At 41.1% G+C, this 25,519-nt stretch overlaps 2 protein-coding genes across 5 annotated transcripts in view; one reads left to right on the top strand and one right to left on the bottom strand.

Moving 5' to 3' along the window:
- Positions 1 to 25,519, top strand: part of LOC127359522 (GTPase IMAP family member 7-like) — a 245,257-nt gene that overhangs the window by 179,258 nt on the left and 40,480 nt on the right. For all 3 annotated transcript variants that reach the window (XM_051393445.1, XM_051393444.1, XM_051393441.1), the window contains one exon: positions 6,930 to 6,961. In XM_051393445.1, coding sequence (XP_051249405.1) covers positions 6,943 to 6,961 — 19 coding nt within the window. In that variant the 5' untranslated portion in view covers positions 6,930 to 6,942. Of the gene's footprint in view, positions 1 to 6,929; positions 6,962 to 25,519 lie in introns of those variants that run through there.
- Positions 518 to 25,280, bottom strand: LOC127359488 (uncharacterized). 2 transcript variants are annotated; one of them, XM_051393364.1, is made up of 4 exons: positions 24,995 to 25,276; positions 23,259 to 24,338; positions 16,400 to 17,094; positions 518 to 2,268 (listed from the first exon to the last, which is right to left on the bottom strand). In XM_051393364.1, the coding sequence occupies exons 2-4, from the start codon at positions 24,181 to 24,183 to the stop codon at positions 1,876 to 1,878; spliced, it is 2,013 nt and encodes a 670-aa protein (XP_051249324.1). In that variant the 5' UTR covers positions 24,184 to 24,338; positions 24,995 to 25,276; the 3' UTR covers positions 518 to 1,875. The 2 variants fall into 2 exon arrangements, with proteins under 2 accessions (XP_051249324.1, XP_051249325.1); XM_051393365.1 differs by lacking the exon at positions 16,400 to 17,094 and having other exon boundaries at positions 518 to 1,955; positions 22,251 to 24,338; positions 24,995 to 25,280.

The following is a 25,519-nucleotide window of genomic DNA, read 5'->3' as shown; positions in this document are numbered from 1 at the left end:
TAAACATGTTTTACTTCCTTTTTTTATCATTAAAATTAGGTCAGAGACTTGTTGTTCCTCCTGCTTCAGGTTTTTAATGTTATCCTGACTTCAGCTGCGCACTCAGTACACACACGATACTGATATCCATCTTTAAGAAAGAAAGCAAAGAAGCGTTGTTTGCAAAAGGTTGAACTGTTCCTTTAAAAAAATGTATTAATGTCACCGTATACTGGAGATTTGATGTACAAGATCCAGAAGTGCTTCATTATTGTATGCTGCACTGCTTTAATCCTTTGCTGTGCATTTTATTTAATAATTTAATTTGCAAGTTCTGTTTTTGTAGTAAAATCCTCATGTGGAAGTAAGCATTTAAATGTAGAGAAGTAAAAAGTACAATAGGAGCAGAAATATGAATTAGCATGAAATGAAAATGTACTTAGTCACTCTCCACCACTGATATGGAGCCTATAACATACTGTGAGTAAAACATAATGGTGGAGATGTTCTGGTGTATTATTTGTTGGAAAGATACGACTGGGATTAAAATGTTGTTTATTTAAATACATCTGTTGTGTGGTTGCTGTTGCTTCAGAGCTGTATGGCAGAGATTGGTTGGAAGTCACTAAAGATGTACAACATCCCACTGGGCTTTTTTAAAAATCATTTAAAGATTTGACTAATGAGTCACACAGCGAACTCCAGAACAGCTACTGAATGGATCTTGCAGTGAGGTTGTTGAGCTGTTTCCAAGGTCAAGAACGCAATTTTTAGCCTCCATATTTATGCAGCCGCAGGCTGCATCTCCAAAGATGTTTCCAGAATGATATAACCTTTGGCCTGGGCTAAACCAACATTTAATCATTTGTCTGTTTCAGGCAGACAAGCGACATCTGTGAGATCACAAAAACACTTATTAAGACAAAACCAGCTGCTGGGAAACTGGTTAAACTTGACATGATCAGTAGGGATGGGTGTGTGTTAGAATCTGGTGAAATGTACAGATGCAAAATGATGCTGTCATTGCCACGGTATAATGCACAACTATAACTCTCTTAAAGGACTAGACTCCATCGAAGGTTCCCAGCAGCATCTGGACATAAAAACAGTTCATTTTAAGGTCACAAAAACACAAAATTCCTATATTCAGGTGATTACACACCTAGGATTATTATATTCCATTTCTGCTGATAGAGCCCCTCAATGTTACACAACTGATCTTTAATGCATCCATAACAAATCCCCCTTTAGGTTAGATACAATTCAAATCTAGTTGCTAAAGATGTTTTTTAAATAGAAATCATGAATGTAAATCCTTCGTAAACAGTGACAACAAATAGTAGTACAAAAACCATTCAGTAGCTAAGAGTTAATCAATATCAACAACAACATTACAACAACATAAGTGCTGATACCAAAATCTGTGATAAGCGAAAAGCTACAATTAGACATCAAACAGACCCAGTAGTCACAGTCAAAAATAGTATATAGACAATAACAGCCATAGGCTTTCTCTTGCATTGTTATATTTCCATTTGCACAATGTAAAAAATATATAATTAGATTTTATTGTCATCTCATTTGGATCCACATTAGCACCTTAACTGACACCTGGTTCTTGAACCTGACAGAAAGCAATAAAACGTACCTGACACCATAAAACATAAGTGAAATAAACCATCAAAGGTGTACAAACATCAAACAGAAAGCATCAGTGATTGGTAAAAATCAGGTGACAAACATCCATATCTACAGTTGATTGATTTGAATGGGAAAAATGGACTAGATCAAGAACCGTGACTGATGCAGGGAAAAGTCTTTTATGGGAGTTACAGAATGATCAGTTTCTAACCTTCAGGTCAACATGTTCTGCATGTATCACCTGTTCATTCAGCTTCAGATCAACCCGAGGTGTTCAGAGAGGAAGGGGTCGACCTCACAGAGAAAGTCAATCATCTCTGAACCAGCAGCTTCACCTTTCTTCCTCACTGTGTCGATAACAAAACGAGCTTTGTCACTTTTGTTCTGGATCTCGTCCGCTGACTCCCTCTCAGAATCAGTCAGCACCGTTTTCTCAAACAGTTTGTCCAGCAGACTTTTGAGAACAGGTCCTGATATCCCATCGATGAAGCTGCTCCGAATGTCCAACAGCCTCTCATCTGAACTGCCCTGCACACACCTTTTTACTGCACTGGATGAAAGACAAACTCGTCTTTCCCAGGCACTGTGGGGGCTTTTGGTTTCTCTCAAAAACAGTTTAATATGTTTCATGATTTTTTCTAGATCCACCTGGAAAGTTGGGTAGTATTCTTTATAGTCGTCACAGTGAAATTCTGCTTCTGTTGGTTGAACTAGAACTGAGTCATCTTCAGGACAAGTGGACAGTTTGTATTCCTGCTTTGGGTGCAGTTTACAGTGGGGGGATGTCTCTATGTAGTTCTCATTTTTATGTCTTTCCTTCCTGGTGCGTAGCACATCCCGGAGCACGACGTTCGTTGGTAGCAACAACACATTGAGGAGGGAGTCTGGATCAGGATCAGCCGGGGGTCTGTAGAACAGCAGAACCTTGGCTCGGACCGGGTCAGGTGATGAGTCTTCATCCTTGACGTTACCGAAACCAGAAAACCCTGTGATGTTTATGATAACATGAGTTTCTGTTATCTTATGAGGGGCGATGAACTTGATGCTGTCATCATTCACATGAGCAACTGACAAGAATCCACAACCACCTGTGGAGCGGATCTCACAGTGTGGGAGATGAAGCTGACACATAGACTGCTGCACACATTTGATGTCAAACAGCGGTCCTGCAGGCTGCTTGTGATGTTGGCCCAGTAGCCTCCTGTCCCAAGGGACAATCCTGTAGACCACGTCCCCTTCTCCCTCCATGTGGAACAGCAGACCTGTCACACTGCACTGGTACAGGCCTGGGCAGGAGCACTGGAACCTGTAGCTTTCATCGTTCTCATCAGCAGTGATATCAGGTGTAAACTCCTCAAAGCTGTTTTTGAACAGCATGTCAGGTAAGCTCTTTGCTCGTGTAAAGGTCTTGTTGTCTGCAGAGGTTGTTAGACTCAGTGAGGGAACGCTGTGAGAGCGAGACAAACTGCTGGAGTCTCTTTTACTGGAACCAGGATCTGAGGAGTTGTTCTGGAGGTGAGAACGGGTTGGCAGGGTGTTTGTGGCTGAGTAGTTCTCAGCTGTAATAGATGCATCCATTTCCACCGGGGCATCACTGACATCTCCTGTATCGCTTTCAGACTGCACAGACAACAGCTTAAAAGCATCTTGTGCTCCACTTTCTTCAATGTTGACAGTAGAACTTGAGTAAAAGCTGGGGCCACTATCATCTGTGTCCTCTCTAACTGGAAGCTGAAAGATTGAGTTTGGATCAATGTCTCCACACATTTCATCTGAGCTGCTAGAATTTTCAGGAGATGCAGACTCTAAACAAACACCATCTTTGGGTGAGAGTTGAATGGCGGTGGGATCAACTGTTGCATGAAGCTCCATTTCCGGGGTTTTATCCTGATTGGCTCCTGGTGTAACATCTGATGCAGAGGAGGGACTCTTTATCGATACTGTTTCTGTGAGTCTAGCAGGCGGAGGTTGATCCAACGTGCCGTCAGAGGAATCAATGACAGGAGCAGTAAAATGGGTTTTAGATTTTTTCTTTCTACTGTAGCCGCTCCAATTTCCCTTCTTCCGTTTATTTACATAATCAAGACCCAAAGAACGATAATGACGCAATATGGTTGGCAGCTTATTCTGAACACCTTTCTGTGAAACCTTCTCATGTGCAGTAATATGTTTTTCTAAGTATGACATATCCCTTTCTAGAAGTCGCAATTTTGAATTAAGAGAATGCAGGTTGTGATTTATCCTTTTATAAGTGAAATCAAGAATCCTTTTGGTGGAAGAAGGATAGGAATAACAAGACCATGGAGGGACAGTTTCACCGTACAGCTCATCCTGAACATCCTCCTCTGGAAACCTTTTATCTGCAGTCAGCTGTTTTTCTAAGGTTGAAATTTTTCTTTTTAGACGAGGCAAAACTGAATTAAGAGAACGCAGGTTGTGATTGATCCTTTTATACGTTAAATCAAGATTTTTCTTGGAGGAAGAAGGAGAGGAATAACCACTGGAGGAATAATGAGACAATCCTGGGACACTTTTACTTTGCAGTTTATCCTGAACATCCTTCTCTGAAAACTTCTTCTCTGCAGTCAGCTGTTTTTCTAAGGTTAAAATTTGTCTTTGTAGACGAGGCACTATTAAATTAAGAGAATGCAGGTTGTGATTTATCTTTTCACATGTTACATCAAGAACCATCTTGGAGGAAGAAGAAGAAGAATAACCACTGGAGGAAGAAGGAGATAATCCTAAAATACTTTCCATCTTTTCCCGAACACCATTCTCGGAAAAGTTGTCATCTGCAGTCAGCTGCTGCTCTGTGATGGAAGTTTGTCCTCCTTGATGTTTGTATACTGACTCACTGTCTTCATTATCTGCCTGCGGTGTGTCACTTGTCTTCTCTCTGTCTATTTTCTCCTCCACCTCACCTTTGATTATGGTGAAGAGACTGGGAGGAAGAAGGGAATGATCACGAGACAATCTGGGGACACTTTTGCTTTGCAGTTTATCCTGAACATCCTCCTCTGAAAAGTTCTCATCTGCAGCTATCAGTTTTTCTAAGGTGGAAATTTGACTTTGTATTCTCTTTATTTGGAAATGCCAATAGGGCTGACTGTCCAAAAACATCTGTCTATTAGAAACAGGAAGACTCCTGGAGGAAGACAGAGATGAACAATCATAAGGCAGCACTGGGACATTTTTGCTTTGCAGCTTATTCTGAACATCCTCTGAAAACTTCTCAAGTGCAGTCAGCTGTTGTTCTGTGATGGAAGTTTGTCCTCCTTGATGTTTGTATACTGACTCACTGTCTTCATTCTCTGCCTGCAGAGCATATTCTTTCTTCCCACAACTGACTGCGTCTGGATAATGTAAAATCCAAATATCAGATCAGTGACATTAAGTTAATATAAACAAAAAAAATCCAAATAACACAAATGAGAGCATGTTTAGAGTGGACAGGTGAAGACCAGAGGAAGCTGACTATTGCAGGCCACTACATTTAACATTAAGTAGCAGAAAGGAAATGAATTTAGGTCAGAGAGGTTAAAAAAATTTTTTAAATACTAACTCATTTGATCTTTTCCACTGATATTCACACTGAGCACTATTACATTTCATAAAAGTTAACAAACTTTAAAAGTTAACTAACAGCAAACAGCTCAGCCTTTCCTTGTGACGTGAATACACCAAACTTTCCAGACAAATGCGCTTCTTATAGTCACATATCATTGCATACATCTCTAACACACCCACAAACACGTCTAATTAAAGCTGCAAGCAGCGATGAACCGGCCCTCCCACTCCACGTAACTCGGGGGGTGCTGCATGTGTGGACCACAACATGAAAAAAAACAACATTGAGTACTATCTCTTTTGTGACACGGGCACGCGATTCAATGTACAATCACAAATAGCACAACTTTTTATCTGCAGTTTGTTTTGACTGTACTGGCCAATTTTCAAGTTGATCCAATAAATTCCTAAGGAACTTCTGACAGAATTTCAGCCGGACCTGGTCAATCTGCTGGAAGATATACATAAAAGTATAAAAATTACATTTCCTTTCAAGTTTTAAGTTAAAGCAACTGTGTGTGTTCTGGCGGTACATTAAAATTTGACTCCACACCACGGACACGCCCCTTTAACAAAAACTCACCACAATCATGAAAAATCATCAACAACATGTTAATCATTTCCTGACTAAATTTCAGCTCGATCTGATCATCCTGCTTGGAATAGAACATGGAAGTATAGAAAATGAAATTTCCTTTCACCACTAGGTGGCGCTCTCACTATTATTGAATATTATCACATACTCAAGTTCAGGGTGGGAATTTTATCAAACAGCTGAAGTTTCATTGAGATCAGATCATGTATGCAGAAGTTATGACAAATCCCTCTTTCATGGCGAGTACAGTTTATGGGCCCCTGTGGGGCCATTTTGCCATGCTCATAGTGGACAGCTAGAAAATATGAAAACTTTTGCCACGACTGACATGAGCACCGCGTTTCATGAGTTTTCGAGCATGGAAAGCCTCCACGAATTGGTTCATTTGGAAGGAAAAATAAAAAGAATTCCTTCAATTACAATAGGACCTTCACACAGTCAATGCTCGGGAGTCAGGTCATGTGACTTTATGCAACATTGAAAACTATACTCAAAATGTCAAAATCCAAAATGGCAGAAATAGAACAAAACCATTGTCCAGGAAATTAATCACCCTTCACTAAACACTACACATTTGTCTATAAAATTAGTAAGATGCTGCTGAGAGAGGCTTTTGCTCACCCGTCTTCTACTTTGGACCTGCCCCATGGTGGAGAATCTAAATTGATTTTTCAGATAATTTTGGTTGGGTAGTTGTGATAAATATTTCCCTAGGATGTTCGTTATTAAGGATTTCTTCAAAGAATCTTAATTTCCCAGGACAGCGACTGAAATCTTCTGTGAAAACAACAAACATAATGTCGTTTTTACCTGATAAATATAATTTAAAGAAATACATTTTATCGGGATTATCTGAAAAAGGTTCCCTATACTTTAAGAAGGGAGTTCTATTGGTACAAAGGCAAATAGAGAATTAAAAACATGCCTGATAGAAAATAATTATGTCACCACTTACTGTCAGACATGGTCCTCTGATCCAGAGCAGTGAAATACAGACAAGCTGTGTGGTATCTGCAGAATGAGCTGCTCTCTGCCTGTTTCATATGGTCCTGTTATGCAAATATTAGGGGGTGTGTCAGCTGAGCAGCAACCACATAAAGAAACAACAAATGTCTCAACGTTTATTTTTGTCGTCTTTATAGAGACTGTGCTGAGAGAAAATGGCTTCAGTTCCTGCTGGTCAGACCCAAAACAACAGTTTTTATTCATTTACTTTAAAATCACAATGTGCTCATATCCACTAAATCATTAGAACATCAAACAACGATATACTCTTTCAGATGCTTAAACACAAGTTATGAATTGTATTGCAGATCCTGATTTGAGAATTTTGATAATTGGAAAAACTGGCTTTTATCAAACATCTGAAGTTTCATTGAGATCAGATCATGTATGCAGAAGTTATGACAAATCCCTCTTTCATGGTGAGTACAGTTTATTGGCCCCTGTGGGGCCATTTTGCCATGCTCATAGTGGACACCTAGAAAATATGAAAAAATTTTGCCACGACTGACCGCACCGCGTTTCATAAGTTTTCGAGCACGGAAAGCCTCCAAAAATTGGTTCATTTGGAAGGAAAAATAAAAAGAATTCCTTCAATTACAATAGGACCTTCACACAGTCAATGCTCGGGCCCTAATTATAAGTTTAAGCCATTGATTTAAATGTTAATACATCAGGATTGTCTCTGGCTTACCGGGTGAGTTCCACAGGACAAATTCAATCTTCAAACATCAAAAGAATAAAATCTAAAGCCACAGATGGTTGGGGAACTTGGGGTTTTCAAAGTTCTGCGTCAGCGTTTCTTCCTTCTCCATTTGTTTCAAGTTTCCAAACAACAAAGTTTAAGAGGCTGAATTCAAACAAGGGGGTTATTAAGTGGGTGCATTTTATGTCAAGTAGTCAGGTCATGTGACTTTATGCAACATTGAAAACTATACTCAAAATGTCAAAATCCAAAATGGCAGAAATAGAACAAAACCATTGTCCAGGAAATTAATCACCCTTCACTAAACACTACACATTTGTCTATAAAATTAGTAAGATGCTGCTGAGAGAGGCTTTTGCTCACCCGTCTTCTCCTTTGGACCTGCCCCATGGTGGAGAATCTAAATTCATTTTTCAGATAATTTTGGTTGGGTAGTTAGAACATTAAACCAATGATATAGTCTTTCAGATGCTTTAACATAAGTTATGTATTGCATTGCAGGTCCTGATTTGAGAATTGTGATGATTGGATAAACTGGTTAATTCTGAAAAAGCATTTGATCGAATGATTTACCTTTGTATTTAGCACAATAAAAATTGATGACCATGACTTTCTTCAGTAAAATGAATTATGGCCAAACCTGTATTTCCAACATTATACAATGTGAGAGCTCACTGTTTCTGTCCTGTTGGCTCACTGCCTGTATCTGAGGTCAAATATGACAGAAACTTTAACAATGACTCAAAAACACATGACGTGTGAGTTTCATCTGATTATAGCTACCTGGACAAACAGCAAAGATGATTTGTTGTGATAAATCTTTTGTTTCGCTGGAACAAGGAAGATGCAGATAGGAAAAGCATACGTCTTAAAACCTGTTTGAGTAGTATATGTCATATTTACATTATTATCATAGTTCTTTCTACTAATATTGCTGCTCTGCATTTCTGTTTCTCTCCCTCTCTCTCGGCATACTGGGGGCCAGTCAAGTGGGCAATATAACTGGACACAACAGAGGCAGGCGGCGAAGAGACCGGAGAGGATGTTGATGGAGGAAGAAAAGAAAAGATGAGAGTGACTGAGCAAAAGGCCACTGGACAAGAGTAAATGTGGAACTGGCTTTTAGTTGTTGGCAAGAGCTCTGTGAACTAAAGGACAGTGAGCTGGTCTTCCTGCTGTTGGACGAGTCAGTAATATTAGCTGGCTTGTTATGTCTTGTGTTGTTGCTCTTGCTTGATGTTTGGCTGTGTCAGAAAAGTGTCAACTCGCTGCATTCTTACAATATGTTCAAATAAAATCAATCTCAAAACTTCCCAAAGAATATATTGACTACAATTACGAGACAGATTCAGGTCTATGATAGACACACTGGTCAAAAGAAGACAGCATCCATAAGAAAATATGACCTCATCTGTCCAAATCAAACAAGCACAGCATCATATACTTTGTAAGTGATCTTCAGGACAGCATGGACACATAACCAGAGTTTCATTTGATAGTGACTTTTATCTTAGCTCGAAGCAAAATGATTAGATCTCCTCAGACAAACGGCAAAAATGTTTTGTTGAGATAAAGCTTTTGTTTTACAGGAATGAGGACGAACAAAAGCAGACAAATCTGTTGGCATGATCATCAAAACTGCTGTCATAGTTTGATCTTAAACAACACCCTCATGTAGTCAATGGTCTGGAGATCCAGATCATCATCCTGTGTCTGAATCAGTTAATTTGTGAACAGCTGCATAAGTCAAGTTTTTAACTACTTCAATGAGCATCATACCAACAGAGTTGGAACAAACTTGGTGGACTATCTTTCATGAGATGGACGTGGACAGTGCTCCTGAGACTGTTACTTATTATAAACTGTTTTGTGTGGACAGTGTGTTACCTCAGAAATAACTGTGTACCCTAACAAACATAACTAAAGAGTGAAGGCTGCCTCGAACCTTAAAAAAAAAACACCACAGCATTTAAGAGTCAGGACAGAACACAGCTGAAAGCTGTGCAAAGGGATCTCAACCACAAGACATGAGGAGATTATTAAACAGAATTTTCTTGCAGGCACTATGAAAGCAATCACTAATATGACCACAATTAGAAAAACATGTTGAAGCACTTCTGATGACCTGCAAAAAGCTAATTAAATAATTTAATCTGAGATTTGAAACCCATGATTTCTCCTCTGAATGTTGTGATGTTTTAAAGATGATTGTGGTTACTGATCAGGATCCAAGGCTGGTAATTGACTCCAAAGGTCCAAACACTTTTTAGGCAAACCTGCAATAAGAAGGCCACAGGTCCAAAAGGCATCTCTGCATTTCTCCTAAAAATATGTGCAGAGCATCTTACTGTAACGGGGTAAGTTTAAAACCCAAATGCAGCACACTTAGGCCGGGAGACCTTTATTTTCAGGTTGTGGAACAACAGAGCAGGCAGTCTTTAGAGTCTTTTGCAGGAATTGAAGAGTTTGCAGGTTGGTGTACGCACACAAGGGTATGTGTGGCAATATACATTATTATACATCCAAGATTTCGCCACGTACGGCCGCCTCGGTGTGTTGGTGCGCTTTGTTTTTTCTTGTTTTGTGTGTTAATTCAGTTTTCGGCTGTGATACCCGGAGCTCTTTTACTAGAGAAGAGCTCATGAACATCAGGGGAACAACTCCAGCTGATCTCTTTCCCACTTTTCTTATTTCTTCCGTGGAATTATTGGACATTGTGGTCAAAGGTGCGCTCACCTTTGCTCACGCAGTGAAACGCAGGAGCAGGGGGAGACGTGCCGGTGCGCTTGTGCGCGTTACCTGGGATATTCCTCTCCAATGTGCGCTCACTGTGCAACAAAATGGACGAACTTCAGCTACTTCTGGGGAAAAACAGTGACTTTACTTCATCCTCTGTTTTATGCTTCACGGAGACGTGGCTGTGTGGATCGATACCGGTCTCTGCGCTGCAGCTGGCAGGCTTCCAACTCCTCAGAGCGGATCGTGACACGGAACTCTCCGGCAAAACAAAGGGTGGAGGTATCTGTTTTTATATCAACAGTAGCTGGTGCAATGATGTGACAGTGATCCAACAGCACTGCTCTTCTACTCTGGAATCTTTCTTCATAAACTGCAAAACCTTTTTACTCCCCCCGTGAGTTCGTTTCATTCATTCTGGTCGGTGTTTACATTCCACTGCAGGCCAACGTGCAGGACGCACAGCGCATGCTCGCCGACCAGATACTGTGTGTGGAGCGGACTAACCCGGACTCTTTAGTTATTGTCCTTGGTGACTTTAACAAAGGAAACCTCAGTCACGAACTTCCAAAATATAAACAGTTTATTAAATGCCCGACCAGAGAGAAGAACACACTGGATCACTGTTACACTACAGTCAGCGGAGCTTATCACGCCGTCCCCCACGCCGCACTGGGCCTCTCCAACCATCTCATGGTCCACCTGATTCCCTCATACAGGCAGAAATTAAAGCTCTGCAAACCTGTTGTGAGGACATCAAAGCAGTGGACCAGTGAAGCTGTGGAGGATCTCCAGGCGTGCTTGGACTCTACGGACTGGGATGTGTTCAGGACTGCTACTAACAGTCTGGATGAGTACACAGAGGCTGTGACATCATATATCATCTTCTGTGAGGACTGCTGTGTACCATCACCCACCAGGGTGAGTTACAACAACGACAAACCCTGGTTCACAGCCAAACTAATTCAGCTACGGTTGCAGAAGGAGCAAGCGTTCAGGAGTGGGGACAGGGACAAGTTTAAGGAGTCTAAGTACAAGTTTAGCAAGGCGGTGAGAGAAGCTAAACATCAGTACTCTGAGAAACTTCAACACCAGTTCTCAGCCAATGACTCTGGTTCTGTCTGGAAGGGGCTCAGACAGATAACTAACTACAAGCCCAAAACCCCTCACTCCATCAATGACCTGCGCCTGGCAAACGAGCTGAATGAGTTCTACTGCCGCTTCGACAGACAAAGGAACAGTCCTGACACCATCCCCCGTGACACCCCTCACCAGCCCCACCTCACCAGTCCTTCCCCCCCAGCCCAGCAGGAGCTGGGGCCACTTCACACCCTCCACCCCTCCTCCTCCACCACAGTGACGACTCTCTGCCTCCAAGAGAGGGACGTCAACAGACTCTTCAAGAAGCACTGTGCTGACCAGCTGTCTCCGGTGTTCACTGACATCTTCAACACCTCTTTGGAGATATGTCATGTGCCAGCCTGCTTCAAAGCATCGGCCATCATCCCTGTCCCCAAGAAAGCAAGGACCACAGGACTAAATGACTACAGACCTGTTGCCCTCACCTCTGTGGTCATGAAGTCTTTTGAGCGCCTTGTGCTCTCCCATCTAAAAGCCATAACGGACCCACTCCTGGACCCCCTGCAGTTCGCCTACAGAGCCAACAGGTCTGTAGACGACGCAGTAAACATGGCCCTGCACTTCACCCTCCAGCATCTGGACTCCCCAGGAACCTACGCCAGGATCCTGTTTATAGACTTCAGCTCTGCGTTTAATACCATCATCTCTTAGAAAGCCCAGCAGAGGATGTACTTCCTGCGGCAGCTGAAGAAGTTCAACCTGCCAAAGACGATGATGGTGCACTTCTACACTGCTATCATCGAGTCCATCCTCACCTCATCCATCACCATCTGGTTCGCTGCGGCCACTGCCAAGGACAAGGGCTGACTGCAGCGTATCATTCGATCAGCTGAGAAGGTGATCGGCTGCAATCTGCCATCCCTCCAGGACCTGTACGCCTCTAGGACCAGGAAGCGTGCAGGTAAGATTGTGGCTGACCCCTCCCACCCCGATCACAATCTCTTTGAGATACTTCCCTCTGGCAGGAGGCTGCGGTCCATCAGGACTAAAACGTCTCGCCATAAAAACAGTTTCTTCCCATCTGCAGCTGGCCTCCTTAATAAGGCCTGGACTACCCACTGTCATTGACTCTTATACCCACCCTGTATATAAAGTATGCATTACATTAATGCACCCACGTTCTTCTGCACAGCTTTCTCTTTCCTTTTCTTATCTTTATCTATTTATTTTTTGAAAGTACTTTATTTTTCTGTGTGATTTGAATAATTGTATATTTGTATATTGTATTTGTATATGTATATATTTTATGCACCAACTGCACCAGGTCACATTCCTTGTAGGCGTAAAAACCTACATGGCAATAAACAAATTCTGATTCTGATTCTGATTCTGATGCTCAGAGTCTCGGAAGAGACAAGGCGGGATGGTCAGAAGCAGGCAGGGTCGAAACTGGGGGATCCGTCGGAATAATGCTGGAAGGTCTTGCGTGAATACAAAGAGACAATCTGGCAACGAGTGACTGGTGAGGAGTAGAATACATACTGGCTTAACTGGTGATCAGGAGCAGCTTGTGTGCACAGGTGAACAGACTGGCTGATGAGGAAGCGTGGCTGACTGGAGCAGGGTCAGGTTAGTGGAAAAACACTGAGATGGCTGAGTTGAACAGGTGATGAAGAAGGCAGACTGTGATACTTACATCAGCATGGGCCCTACCTTCCAAAAAATCTGTGGATAAAATCATTAATAACACCTGACCCCCAAAGAACTTGTCCAAAAGTAAACAATGATTTCAGGCCTCTTGCACTGACATCCATTGTTATGAAATGTTTTGAACGGATCATGGTGTTCCTGCTTTAGGAAGAGGAAGGAAGAGTTAGATGAATTGTTCTGAATTCTTCCAGTTTGCTTACAAGCAGAACACAGATGATTCTATTAATACCGTCACACATCTGGTCACTAAACACCTGGAAGACCCTAAGGCTTATGCACGCTTACTATACATTGATTTTAGCTTGGCATTCAAGACACTGCAGCCTCACTTGCTGATTCAGACACTGAAAAACATTCTTTCTATTCTATAAACTTCCAGAAGAAATGTTCCCTGAATTGTATTACCTTTACATCAGCCTTTAATATTTGTTGTTATTAGAAAGGTTACGACAAGTGGCTTCATTTGTATTTTCTAAAGGTTTGAGCTCCCTCTAGTTGTGGTTTTGCCTCCAACAACTCCTTAAAAATAATGAATTCCATTTGAACAGCTCTGATAATGAAGCATTAAATGTCCGTACACTGGAGGATACATCGGTATAAAACAGGGATAATCAAACACAGATATATGCAGGTTTTAAAGCCCACCTGCTGTGGGAAGAAAGGCTTTACTAGTGATAATATTACTCACTTATACTCCAGTAAGTACTGTAACTAATTATTAATACATGTGAGTAATAACATTACACTTACCCTCAAAATATAATTAGTTACATTAGTTCTGTTGTCGCTCCTCTACTGATTTAAAATCCAACAATCCAATCACAAACTAGTTTGAAAGATGGAAACATTCAGCAGCCGGAAATATTCACATTACTTTGATTTTAACTAATAAAACTGGATTTGAACCGTCGTAAGTCTGAATTTTAGGGACACAATTACTGATTTGTAGGGAGCAGAAAGGTAATATAACGAGTAGTGTAACTAATTACTGTTGGCAGGGAGTAATATGTAAAATAATAATATTACTTTTGAATGGGGAATGAGTAATAAATACAAAATGTTAAGTAACTCATCCGATTAAGGTGTTCATGGGGCCCCTAGGCTCCTCTTTGTGTGGGCCCCTCTGTGTCCAGCTTGTGATCTGCAGCATTTTCCACACCGATAATCTATTATAACAATATAAATGCTGTAAAATCCAACACTAACATACAGCAATGACACTGTTTTATGATGGAGTATAGCTGTCTTCTAGGCCTCTTCTTGCACCGTTAGATTCACACTGGCAAAATGTTGAAAATATATAAAAAGATTCCACTGTTTTATAACCACTGACTGAACATTCACAATGATATAATGATATGTTATTGATCACCAGGAGGAAATTAAATATCTTTTAGTGAAAAACATTGTTTCAGTCCAACCACAAGAGGTCAGGAACTCACCTGGAATAAATCTGACTGACTGCAGAGTCACAGTGTTACTGACACTACTGACAATAAGTACAAAAGGAAATGAAAGGCCAGAAAACAAAGAACTAAACTAAAATTAAATGTAATTTTAAAAAGTTTTACAATGACTTCAAACACATCAAGTCCTAAATGTAAAGTTACTATAAAGTTGAGTTTAATTGATTCATTCACTGCTTGTTTTTAAACATATATATTCAATGATACAGCAGCCGTATACATACTAGTACAAAAACATATTTTATCCCGTCAATATCTGAGAGTTAAACACCATTGAAATCTAAATGATGAATGAATAAAGCTGCCTTCTAGAGCCTCTCTTGCTTTGTTATATGTCCACTGGCACTATGGAAATACATATAAAGAGACTGTATTGTTGCTGTCAGCTGGTTTTTGTGATTTCTCTTCTCAATGGGCTCATTTCTCAGTGTTTCTCACATCATGTTTAATCACAGTAGATCTGACCCCCCATGTACTCTGACCATTACCAAACAAATGGCTCCCCCTGCTGGCTAATGGGGGAATAAAACTAATTTAAGAGAGTTATTTTGAGATACAAGATAAGCTAGTTTAACAATAAAACACAAGACTTTATTATAAGATGAACAATCAAGCAGAAAATCATTGTTTGATTTCAACCATATGAGGTGATGATATCAGTGTTACTAACAGTACTGACAATGAATGAAAAGCAAATAAAAGGTTTTACCTAATGTACCTTAAAAGTCCCATTCATTTTTGTTAATAATAAAACTTAATTACAGCTGGTTCTCGTTGGGGACCTGACAGAAAAAAACTACACAGAATAAAAACAACAATAAAATAACAACAAACATCCAGTACTACCAAAGCACCCTGTGAAATATGTTTTAGATAAATCAATTAGTAAAAAAGAAGTAGTTACATATATATAAATTCAGCATTTAACAACAGTCCATATTAACAGTTAATTAGTTTGAACAGTTGCAGCATATAGATTGATTATGGATTGATATCAATGTACAGTTATGTATATGGATTCACTAGATCATGAGGTTCCTATAAAAACTGTTGACCTTTATCTTTAAATCTTTATCTTTTACCAGTTATAGGAGATACATGAAGGCCAACTACATACAGCACATACAAACATACCTGAACAAATACACATCTGTGTTACACTATAGCTGCATTTCCACCAAACACTCAGTACACTGTCCTTCAAACCCGTACCTAATCCATAAAGGTACGCTACCGAAACCCTAGATCTGGACTCTTGAATGTAGGCAGGGGTAGTTGCAGGGGCTTTTCTTGGTCTTGAGAAGCTGCAGCATTTATTAACTGACTGTAACCTACACTGTACATTTACTGACAACTTACTGCTGACCTTTTCCTCCGCTCTGCTCACTTTTCTGTCACAAGGTATGTGGTTGTTTATTCTTATTCTTATTGTTTCTCAGCCAACAAGTAGGTAGGATTGGTTTGAGGAAAAAGTGTCCTACATCATTGAAAAACTTTACTGGGAGTTACAGGATGATCAGATTTTCAGATCAACCCGAGGTGTTCAGAGAGGAAGGGGTCGACCTCACAGAGAAAGTCAATCATCTCTGAACCAGCAGCTTCACCTTTCTTCCTCACTGTGTCGATAACAAAACGAGCTTTGTCACTTTTGTTCTGGATCTCGTCCGCTGACTCCCTCTCAGAATCAGTCAGCACAGTTTTCTCAAACAGTTTGTCCAGCAGACTTTTGAGAACAGGTCCTGATATCCCATCGATGAAGCTGCTCCGAATGTCCAACAGCCTCTCATCTGAACTGCCTTGCACACACCTTTTTACTGCACTGGATGGAAGACAAACTCGTCTTTCCCAGACACTGTGGGGGGTTTTGGTTTCTCTCAAAAACAGTTTAATATGTTTTATGATTTTTTCTAAAGTCACCTGGAATGATGGGAAGTAGTTGTCATAGTTATCACAGTCAAATTCTGCTTCTGTTGGTTGAACTAGAACTGAGTCATCTTCAGGACAAGTGGACAGTTTGTATTCCTGCTTTGGGTGCAGTTTACAGTGGGGGGATGTCTCTATGTAGTTTTCATCTCCAACTAATTTCTTCCTGATGCGCAGCACATCCCGGAGCACGACGTTCGTCGGTAGCAACAGCACATTGAGGAGAGATTCAAGATCAGGATCAGCCGGGGGTCTGTAGAACAGCAGAACCAGTGCTCGGACCAGGTCAGGTGGTGAGTCTTCATCCTTGACGTTACCGAAACCAGAAAACCCTGTGATGTTTATGATAACATGAGTTTCTGTTATCTTATGAGGGACGATGAACTCGATGCTGTCATCATTCACATGAGCAACTGACAAGAATCCACAACCACCTGTGGAGCGGATCTCACAGTGTGGGAGATGAAGCTGACACATAGACTGCTGCACACATTTGATGTCAAACAGGGGTCCTGCAGGCTGCTTGTGATGTTGGCCCAGTAGCCTCCTGTCCCAAGGGACAATCCTGTAGACCACGTCCCCTTCTCCGTCCATGTGGAACAGCAGACCTGTCACACTGCACTGGTACAGGCCTGGGCAGGAGCACTGGAACCTGTAGCTTTCATCGTTCTCATCAGCAGTGATATCAGGTGTAAACTCCTCAAATGAACGGGTTGGCAGGGTGTTTGTGGCTGAGTAGTTCTCAGCTGTGAAAGGTGCATCCATTTCCACATGAGCATCACTGACATCTCCTGTATCGCTTTCAGACTGCACAGACAACAGCTTAAAAGCATCTTGTGCTCCACTTTCTTCAATGTTGACAGTAGAACTTGGGTAAAAGCTGGGGCCACCATCATCTGTGTCCTTTCTAACTGGAAGCTGAAAGATTGAGTTTGGATCAATGTCTCCAAACATTTCATCTGAGCTGCTAGAATTTTCAGGAGATGCAGACTCTAAACAAACACCATCTTTGGGTGAGAGTTGAATGGCGGTGGGATCAGCTGTTGCATGAAGCTCCATTTCTGGGGTTTTATCCTGATTGGCTCCTGGTGTAACATCTGCTGCAGAGGAGGGACTCTTTATTGATACTGTTTCTGTGAGTCTAGCAGGCGGAGGTTGATCCAGCGTGTCGTCAGAGGAATCAATGAAAGGAGCAGTAAAATGGGTTTTTGATTTTTTCATTCTTCTGTAGCTGCGCCAATTTCCCTTCTTCTGTTTATAACTTGAAGAAGAGACAGGAGAGTTAACTGGGGAAGAGCCATCGAAGGGTTGTTGAAGGTGAGAATCGGCAGCCAGAACCAGACAGGTGTTTTTTGTCGGGATGATGGACTGAGTGCCGGTAGACGTGTTGGACATGGAGCCAGAGTAATGGTTAAAATCTCCGGGGTTGCCAGGATTTGTTCTTTGTGCTGAGCTGGGGCCAGCCCCCAAATCTCTGAGGTCTGACTTTTCATGCAATGCTTGATATGAACCACTGACATAATTCCAGTTAAATGGACCTGAGAACACAGTTGACTGTGGCAGACGTTCAGTCAGTTCAGACAGTGATGGATAGTTCAAAGGAAGCTGAGGGAGAGGATGTAACCCTGATTTATGCCAGCTACCCCAATCATAAAGACCCGAGGACCCATCATCTGTGTCCTTTCTGTTTTGGACCTGAGACCTTGCAGCTGAGTAGTTCTCAGCTGTGAAAGGTGCATCCATTTCCACATGAGCATCACTGACATCTCCTGTATTGCTTTCAGACTGCACAGACAACAGCTCAAAAGCATCTTGTGTTCTGCTTTCTTCAGTGCTGACAGTAGAGTCATGGAGGAGTCTGTGCCTTCTTTGTGGACATGGAGGGCGAGCAACAGTTGGGGCCGTAAACTGTGAGGAGGTGTGTCTACTTAAAGTAGATCTTTGTCTGTTTTCAAGATGTACGACCCTGCATAGTGAGGGTGAAGGAGTTGAAAGACAATCAGCACCTTCATAGTTAGATGACAGATTTTCATATTCAGTATGGAGAAAGCATCCTCCATCAGATGTCTCATCCTGTCGGCGAGCATTACAGTGGACAGTGGAAGAATTACCTCTGGACAGATTTCTCCTGATTATTTCGGTTAATCTTCTTGTTCTTATATGTTCTTTCATGTCCTGTTCAACTGTTCCTTTCACACTTGCCTTCATTTTGCTGGATTCATACTTGTCACAATCAGAGTCAGTGGAGTCTGTATCGGTCGTGTAATCGCAGCTTTCTTCTGGATACAGAGGGCCCACATCAGAAGTGGTGATGGACCAAGAACTGGTGGGCGGGTTGAACAAGGAAGGACCGTTAAAAAAACGGAGCCTGCTACAGGAAGTCACGGCAGAAGGATGTGCTGATGTTGTGGATTTCTCCTCCATGTCACTTTTGGTTTTGCTGCAGCTGACAGTGCTCAAGCTGCCGTACAGTGAGAGACCTGGTGGTTCAGGTGATTGTTGACTGACGTGATTACGTATGGACTGGGCTGAGCTAATGTGCTTGCTTGGTTGTGTTAGAGAAGAGCGAAGAGAAGAAAGCAGAAAGTACTGACGTGTGCTAGATTCACTAAAGCGGCGCGCGTCATCTAAATAAGAGACTCTTTTTCGAGACGGCTGACCCTGAACACCATCCTTCAATAACTTCCCATCAGCAGTCGTCTGTTTTTGTGAGATGGAAGTTTGACTTATATGTTTGAATAATGAGTCACTTCTATCTTCATTTAACTCCTCCTTCTCTGCCCTTGAGTCACCTGTCTTCTCACAACTGCCTGCGCCACACTCAGTGGAGGAGGGACACAGGGTTTTTCCCTCTTTTGGTTCCATCTTTTCTTTTTTCAACTTGATCCCAAGAAGCTTTTAAAACTCATTCTGCATGTTTCCTGCTCTGATTTTCTTCTTGTCCCGGACCCTAAAATAAAGAAATGACATTAAAACATACTGGGATGACTTTACCTTACATTGTGTTTTGGCCTTTACAGTGTGTAGGATTTAGTGACATCTAGCAGCCATGATGAAGACTCCGGATTTTAGAATGAAAGATGTGGGCTCCAGAATAATGTTTTTAATTATAACTGTATTTAACAAATTTAACACTCACTGTGAGAGAGGTCTATCAAAAGATATATGTTCACTCATTTGTTCTTCTTTGCCAGTTTTGCTCATGTCTCTGTTAACACTGTTAAACTGTTCAGTCTGTAGCTTAGTAAACACGAACAGTAATTAGTTAGCAGGTCTTTTCATGTTACAAGAGAAAATGTGCTTGAAGAGAGAACAGCATTAAATGGACTTGTTCCCACATGCACATCCACACACGCAGTCATTATTTCAGTATCATATAAATAAGCAGAACTTCTTACCCGTGTTATGGATGGATTAACACATCAGCTGCGGACAATCTCTTCAACCTTGAAACTTTTTATATCCTGAAATCAGAATAAATGTTGAGCTCTTCTCTATCGGTTCTCTGTCTAATTTCCACTCTGGATGACGAGTGTCGCCTCCACACCTTCCAACCAATTACACATTGTATTACAGCAGGTATTTCTGCCTGTGGGATGACTGTATGTTTCAGGGAAGTGAGAAATCAAGTCTGCTCATTCAGTTACAAGAACATGACTTCAAGGTTCTGTTTCAAAAGTCTAATTCAATGTTATAACAAATGGAAATGTATTTATCATTATACACCACAAGGTTTTATAACAAAAGGTGGGTTTGCAGCTCCTTCATGCTACACACACAGAAAATTAAATGCATAGAATGACATAAAATAAATCAAATGAACCAATATGTGCAGTTATTTACATACATATACACCTGTGTACCCCTGTACACTGTCTCTGGCTATAGCACAGGTTACTGAATCTATCAACCTCACTGTGATCATAACACTTTATGTCCAGCTGTTGTTCAGCTACAATTTGTTTCAGCATGTAATTACGCCAAAAACCACAAATTGTTTCCACAGTTCTGCTTCTGTAAAGGTTAAACATGTTTTACTTCCTTTTTTTATCATTAAAATTAGGTCAGAGACTTGCTGTTCCCCCTGCTTTAGGTTTTTAATGTTATCCTGACTTCAGCTGCGCACTCAGTACACACACGATACTGATATCCATCTTTAAGAAAGAAAGCAAAGAAGCGTTGTTTGCAAAAGGTTGAACTGTTCCTTTAAAAAAATGTATTAATGTCACCGTATACTGGAGATTTGATGTACAAGATCCAGAAGTAAAAAGTACAATAGGAGCAGAAATATGAATTAGCATGAAATGAAAATGTACTTAGTCACTCTCCACCACTGATACGTAGCCTATAACATACTGTGAGTAAAACATAATGGTGGAGATGTTCTGGTGTATTATTTGTTGGAAAGATATGACTGGGATTAAAATGTTGTTTATTTAAATACATCTGTTGTGTGGTTGCTGTTGCTTCAGAGCTGTATGGCAGAGATTGGTTGGAAGTCACTAAAGATGTACAACATCCCACTGGGCTTTTTTAAAAATCATTTAAAGATTTGACTTATGAGTCACACAGCGAACTCCAGAACAGCTACTGAATGGATCTTGCAGTGAGGTTGTTGAGCTGTTTCCAAGGTCAAGAACGCAATTTTTAGTCTCCATATTTATGCAGCAGCAGGCCGCATCTCCAAAGATGTTTCCAGAATGATATAACTTTTGGCCTGGGCTAAACCAACATTTAATCATTTGTCTGTTTCAGGCAGACAAGCGACATCTGTGAGATCACAAAAACACTTATTAAGACAAAACCAGCTGCTGGGAAACTGGTTAAACTTGACATGATCAGTAGGGATGGGTGTGTGTTAGAATCTGGTGAAATGTACAGATGCAAAATGATGCTGTCATTGCCACAGTATAATGCACAACTATAACTCTCTTAAAGGACTAGACTCCATCGAAGGTTCCCAGCAGCGTCTGGACATAAAAACAGTTCATTTTAAGGTCACAAAAACACAAAATTCCTATATTCAGGTGATTACACACCTATGATTATTATATTCCATTTCTGCTGATAGAGCCCCTCAATGTTACACAACTGACCTTTAATGCATCCATAACAAATCCCCCTTTAGGTTAGATACCATTCAAAAAAGATGTTTTTTAAATAGAAATCATGAATGTAAATCCTTCGTAAACAGTGACAACAAATAGTTGTACAAAAACCATTCAGTAGCTAAGAGTTAATCAATATCAACAACAACATTACAACAACATAAGTGCTGATACCAAAATCTGTGATAAGCGAAAAGCTACAATTAGATATCAAACAGACCCAGTAGTCACAGTCAAAAATAGTATATAGACAATAACAGCCATAGGCTTTCTCTTGCATCTTGTTATATTTCCATTTGCACAATGTAAAAAATATATAATTAGATTTTATTGTCATCTCATTTGGATCCACATTAGCACCTTAACTGACACCTGGTTCTTGAACCTGACAGAAAGCAATAAAACGTACCTGACACCATAAAACATAAGTGAAATAAACCATCAAAGGTGTACAAACATCAAACAGAAAGCATCAGTGATTGGTAAAAATCAGGTGACAAACATCCATATCTACAGTTGATTGATTTGAATGGGAAAAATGGACTAGATCAAGAACGGTGACTGATGCAGGGAAAAGTCTTTTATGGGAGTTACAGAATGATCAGTTTCTAACCTTCAGGTCAACATGTTCTGCATGTATCACCTGTTCATTCAGCTTCAGATCAACCCGAGGTGTTCAGAGAGGAAGGGGTCGACCTCACAGAGAAAGTCAATTATCTCTGAACCAGCAGCTTCACCTTTCTTCCTCACTGTGTCGATAACAAAACGAGCTTTGTCACTTTTGTTTTGGATCTCGTCCGCTGACTCCCTCTCAGAATCAGTCAGCACCGTTTTCTCAAACAGTTTGTCCAGCAGACTTTTGAGAACAGGTCCTGATATCCCATCGATGAAGCTGCTCCGAATGTCCAACAGCCTCTCATCTGAACTGCCCTGCACACACCTTTTTACTGCACTGGATGGAAGACAAACTCGTCTTTCCCAGACACTGTGGGGGCTTTTGGTTTCTCTCAAAAACAGTTTAATATGTTTCATGATTTTTTCTAAAGTCACCTGGAATGATGGGAAGTAGTTGTCATAGTTATCACAGTCAAATTCTGCTTCTGTCGGTTCAACTAGAACTGAGTCGTCTTCAGGACAAGTGGACAGTTTGTATTCCTGCTTTGGGTGCAGTTTACAGTGGGGGGATGTCTGTATGAGGCTCTCCTCTCCAAATAATTTCTTCCTGGTGCGCAGCACATCCCGGAGCACGACGTTCATCGGTAGCAACAACACATTGAGGAGGGAGTCAAGATCAGGATCAGCCGGGGGTCTGTAGAACAGCAGAACCAGTGCTCGGACCGGGTCAGGTGGGCAGTCTTCATCCTTGACGTTACCGAAACCAGAAAACCCTGTGATGTTTATGATAACATGAGTTTCTGTTATCTTATGAGGGGCGATGAACTCGATGCTGTCATCATTCACATGAGCAACTGACAAGAATCCACAACCACCTGTGGAGCGGATCTCACAGTGTGGGAGATGAAGCTGACACATAGACTGCTGGACACATTTGATGTCAAACAGGGGTCCTGCAGGCTGCTTGTGATGTTGGCCCAGTAGCCTCCTGTCCCAAGGGACAATCCTGTAGACCACGTCCCCTTCTCCCTCCATGTGGAACAGCAGACCTGTCACACTGCACTGGTACAGGCCTGGGCAGGAGCACTGGAACCTGTAGCTTTCATCGTTCTCATCAGCAGTGATATCAGGTGTAAACTCCTCAAAGCTGTTTTTGAACAGCATGTCAGGTAAGCTCTTTGCTCGTGTAAAGGTCTTGTTGTCTGCAGAGGTTGTTAGACTCAGTGAGGGAACGCTGTGAGAGCGAGACAAACAGCTGGAGTCTCTTTTACTGGAACCAGGATCTGAAGAGTTGTTCTGGAGGTGAGAACGGGCTGGCAGGGTGTTTGTGGCTGAGTAGTTCTCAGCTGTAAGAGATGCATCCATTTCCACCGGAGCATCACTGACATCTCCTGTATCGCTTTCAGACTGCACAGACAACAGCTTAAAAACCTCTTGTGCTCTGCTTTCTTCAGTGCAGACAATATAGTCCTGGAGGGAGGGAGATCCGAAGGAAATATCTGAATAGCAGTCTTCGTAGTCATATGAAGCATTAGAAACCAAACATTTACATCTGGGAATCCTAAAATTTAAATCTTCAGAACAAGGTCGATGAAACATTGCATTAGTTGTCTGAGTTTTAAGACGAGGGCGAGTGTAGACAGGAGAGGAGGAATTGCCTCTGCGGATCCTGGACTGGTATGGATTATAATTTTCATCATTGGTCTGATACCAAGGATCATCAGGAAGGCAATTGTAGACAGAAAAAAATGAATCTTCTCTGCAAATCCTGGACACAGGTAAAACTTCAGGACAAGGTGTCTGACCTTCAAGACGAGGGCGAGTGTAGACAGAAGAGGAGGTCTCCTCTCTGCCGGTCCTTGACACGGGTAAATCTTCAGAACAAGATTGTACAAGCGCTGTATAAATTGACTGACTTTGAAGACGAGGGCGAGTGTAATCAGGAGAGGAGGAATCGTTTCTGCAAATCCTGGACAGGGCACTCCTGATTCTTCTGGCTGCCCTGCTGAAACACGATGCTTGTCTTTCTGTTCTTTCAGGTTCCAATGACTTCATTTTTGCTGTGTTGATATGTGTCACAGAGTCGATGGAGCTGAATGAGCAACAGAAGCAGAGACAGTCGAGCTCTTGTCTGACTTTCTGGACACGTCTATGTTCTCGTTTTGACTCTTCAGGCCCAGCTTAACTTCACTTTCTCCTGCTCCCATACCCTGAAATAAAACAGATCATAACACAGTTTACTATTTTATTTCCAGTGCATGATTTAATCACCATCACACAGACTAATAAACGGGATAATGTAAAGTCCAAATATCAGATCTATGACATTGAGTTTAAACAATAATGATTTAAACAATAATGTTAAATGAGAGCGTGATCAGAGTACACAAGTGAAGACGAGAGGAAGCTGACTATTGCAGGCCGCTATATTTAACATTAAGTAGCAGAAAGGAAATCAATTTAGGTCAGAGAGGTTAAAAACATCAACCAGGTAGAGAAAGCTGCATATTATCACCACTCAATAGCTTTATGTGAGAGAGTGAAAGCTGGAAGATGTTTTAAATATTAAAACTGCAGGTTACTAGTCTGTATTTTTTTATTTTTGAAATATTCACTCATTTGATCTTTTCCACTGATATTCACACTGAGCACTATTACATTTCATAAAAGTTAACAAACTTTAAAAGCTCACAGCAAACAGCTCAGCCTTTCCTCGTGACGTGAATACACCAAACTTTCCAGACAAATGCACTTCCTATAGTCACATATCATCGCATACATCTCTAACACACTCACAAACACATGTCTAATTCTAAGTTTTAGCCACTGATTTAATGTTAAAACATCAGGATTGTCTCTGGCTTACCGGGTGAGCTCCACAGGACGAGTTCAATCTTCAAACATCAGAAGAAGAAAGTCTAATGCCACAGATGGTTGCAGGACTTGTGGTTTTCAAAGTTTTGCGTCAGCGTTTCTTCCTTCTCCATTTGTTCACAAAGTTTCCAACAACAAAGTTTAAGAGGTTGAATTCAAACAAGACTTTATTTTCATTATGTTATCCCACTATTTCCCCTGAACCCTGAAATGTGTCTGTATCCTGGGGGATGCAGTTATTTTACAGTGGGTGCATTTTATTTCATGAAAAACAATAAAGGGGGAGGGTCAGGTAGTCAGGTCATGTGACTTTATGCAACATTGAAAAATATACTCATCATCTGTGTCAAAATCCAAAATGGCAGACATAGAACAAAACCACTGGCCACGAGGTAAAAGTTGTTATTTTTTCAGGTTTATTATATTTTGGTGGACTTTGTTTCTTCAGGATGATTTTATATGTTTTTGTTAAAAAATAATGAATTACATTTGAACAGCTCTGATAATGAGGCATTAA

This window comes from Dicentrarchus labrax, unplaced genomic scaffold (genome assembly GCF_905237075.1).
Source record: "Dicentrarchus labrax unplaced genomic scaffold, dlabrax2021, whole genome shotgun sequence".
Taxonomy (NCBI): Eukaryota; Metazoa; Chordata; class Actinopteri; family Moronidae; genus Dicentrarchus; species Dicentrarchus labrax.
The sequence above is the reverse complement of the archived record's forward strand: the minus strand, read 5'-3'. Positions and strand labels throughout refer to the sequence as shown.